Below are 2,177 nucleotides of genomic sequence, written 5' to 3'. Positions count from 1 at the left end.
GACTTGAAAAAGTGCTCTATAAGTTCAGTACCATTTATTCTTTAAAAGTCAGACAAAATGATTTTCTCAAATTTTTTTTTCACATTTTGTCTCTCATAGTTGAGTTCTACCTATGATGTCAATTACAGGCCTCTCTCATCTTTTTAAGTGGGAGAACTTGCACAATTGGTGACTGACTAAATACTTATTTTCCCCACTGTACATAATTTTAAAGATATACCGTTTGCTATTGACACAAATAATGCTCTTCCTTTGCTTTATTCTGTCGTGGCAAAATAATTTCCCTAATGAGAATTAATAGTGTTTTTTTTTTGTCATTCAGGTACCAATCATCAAACTGACTGACCAAGAGACTGAGGTGAAAGTGGATATCTGTTTCAACATGAATTCTGGAGTGAAGGCAGCTAGCTTCATTAAAGACTACTTAAAGGTGAGAGGAGCCTCTTCTGAAGATGTTAAGAATGTGAGTTTTGATTGTTAGATGAGGCATAAAGGTCATTTTGAGTCACAGTTTGAAATAAATGGGAGGTACAGATGGAGGATCAGCACAGGAGATAACATCTAACACTGAATTATAAATTACAATAGTGTCTAAAGAGAATTTTGGAAATTCTACTTTTTAATCCAGCAATCTGAAGCATTACTTCACTCCGTCTGGTCCAGCAGACACTTAACAAGGATTTAACACAAACTGTGTCTGTGCTGCTTAAGATCTTATTGCCTAATCTGTTCAGCTGCAGGAACGTTTTGCCTTTCTGCTGGAAGGTGGATTATTTTACGTGCACCAGTCCAAGCTGTTACAGAAAAGGAATTTCTGGTGTTTTTTCCAGTAAGATGTCAGATTGTGTCTTTTGCTTGTTTGCACGTTTGTATTCTAGGAATACATGTTGGAGCTTGAAAATGTGAACTGTCGACAGCATCACTCAGCGTTATTGCGCTTGCTGCTGTTCTTGCGTGGGCGTGACAGACCGATGTCACTGACGGGTCACCTCAGAGACAGTTCTTAAATGTCAGGTTTTCAGCTAGCTAGAGCAGCCTTGTAAATATTTAATGCATATTTATTAAGTAAATCAAACCCTGCTGGTCCTAACATTGATATGCAGGAGCTACAGAGGAGCTCATGATGACTTTTTAGCTAGAAAACAAATGTGCTTGTAACTCATTCCTCAGCCTACATGGCCCCAAAAGGCACCTTTTTATAAGGATATGATTTTGGTAAATAATTGTTCTAAAAGTAACAATTATCTAAAGTTTAACAAAGTGTTGAGCTAAGAGCAACTTAAAGTCAAACTAGGAGCTACTTAAAGTTAAGCTAACAGCTACTCAGTTAGACTAAGAGCAACTCAAAGTCTAAGAGCTATTCTAAAAGATACATAAAGACTTAAAGCATGAATTATTTTACATGCATCAGTCCTGGCTGTTGCAGAAAATAAAACAGACTCGGAGTGGTGTTTTTAATGCATCTGCCTGTGATCCTGCATCAAGCTTCAGGAAAATAAAGGCCTAGTATTTCTTGAAGGAATGCATACTGCCTGTCACCATGCAGGCCAAAGAATAAAACACAGATCTTGTGCAAAATCCTTATCCTGTTTTTATTCTTTAAATACGTTTTGGTTTGTTAGAATTTAGTTTGTACTGGTGCTGGGTAGATATCTATATATTCTGTTTGGGTAGGGCTGCGCGGTATATGCGATAGACAGTAGAAACTATATGAAATTTACGGTAGAAATTTACCCTCTACCGTCCTGTCATCAGTTACGTCATCACACCTGTGTCAACAGGGTGCAAAGACAACTAAGCAGGAGGAGTTTGAAATTTCTGAAAATAAATGAAGAAACATAGCATTTTAAAAGACGTATAGAGAGAATAAATCCTCAAAATTCCCCCCTGCCACTGTAGAAAAGATACGTCGTGCCGTCGTGTCACGGGATCATTTCCTCCCTCCCTCCCGCTGCACGTCGCGCAGAGCGAAGCTTTAACAACTAGTTTTTTCACAACCAATTTGTCAGAGAAAATTTGTTTTTTATGTATTGTTACCCACAGTGATGATAAAAAAAGACATGGACATTTGTTCAGTCATAAATCCAACTAGCTAATGTAACAGTCTGCTCTGAGCGAGCAGCAGAGCAGCAGCTGATAACTTCAACAGGCAGAAGCTCATTGTATGGCAGGCAGAT

General features: G+C 38.1%; 1 protein-coding gene across 2 annotated transcripts in view; it reads left to right on the top strand.

The window, feature by feature from the left end:
- Positions 1 to 2,177, top strand: part of tent4a (terminal nucleotidyltransferase 4A) — a gene marked incomplete at its 3' end in the record, with an annotated part of 20,633 nt that overhangs the window by 14,572 nt on the left and 3,884 nt on the right. For both annotated transcript variants that reach the window (XM_014028819.1, XM_014028818.1), the window contains 1 exon segment: positions 323 to 430. In XM_014028819.1, the coding sequence (XP_013884273.1) occupies positions 323 to 430 (108 nt within the window).

Source organism: Austrofundulus limnaeus, unplaced genomic scaffold (genome assembly GCF_001266775.1).
Source record: "Austrofundulus limnaeus strain Quisiro unplaced genomic scaffold, Austrofundulus_limnaeus-1.0 Scaffold814, whole genome shotgun sequence".
NCBI lineage: Eukaryota > Metazoa > Chordata > Actinopteri > Cyprinodontiformes > Rivulidae > Austrofundulus > Austrofundulus limnaeus.
This window is presented reverse-complemented; position numbering and strand designations above follow the sequence as displayed.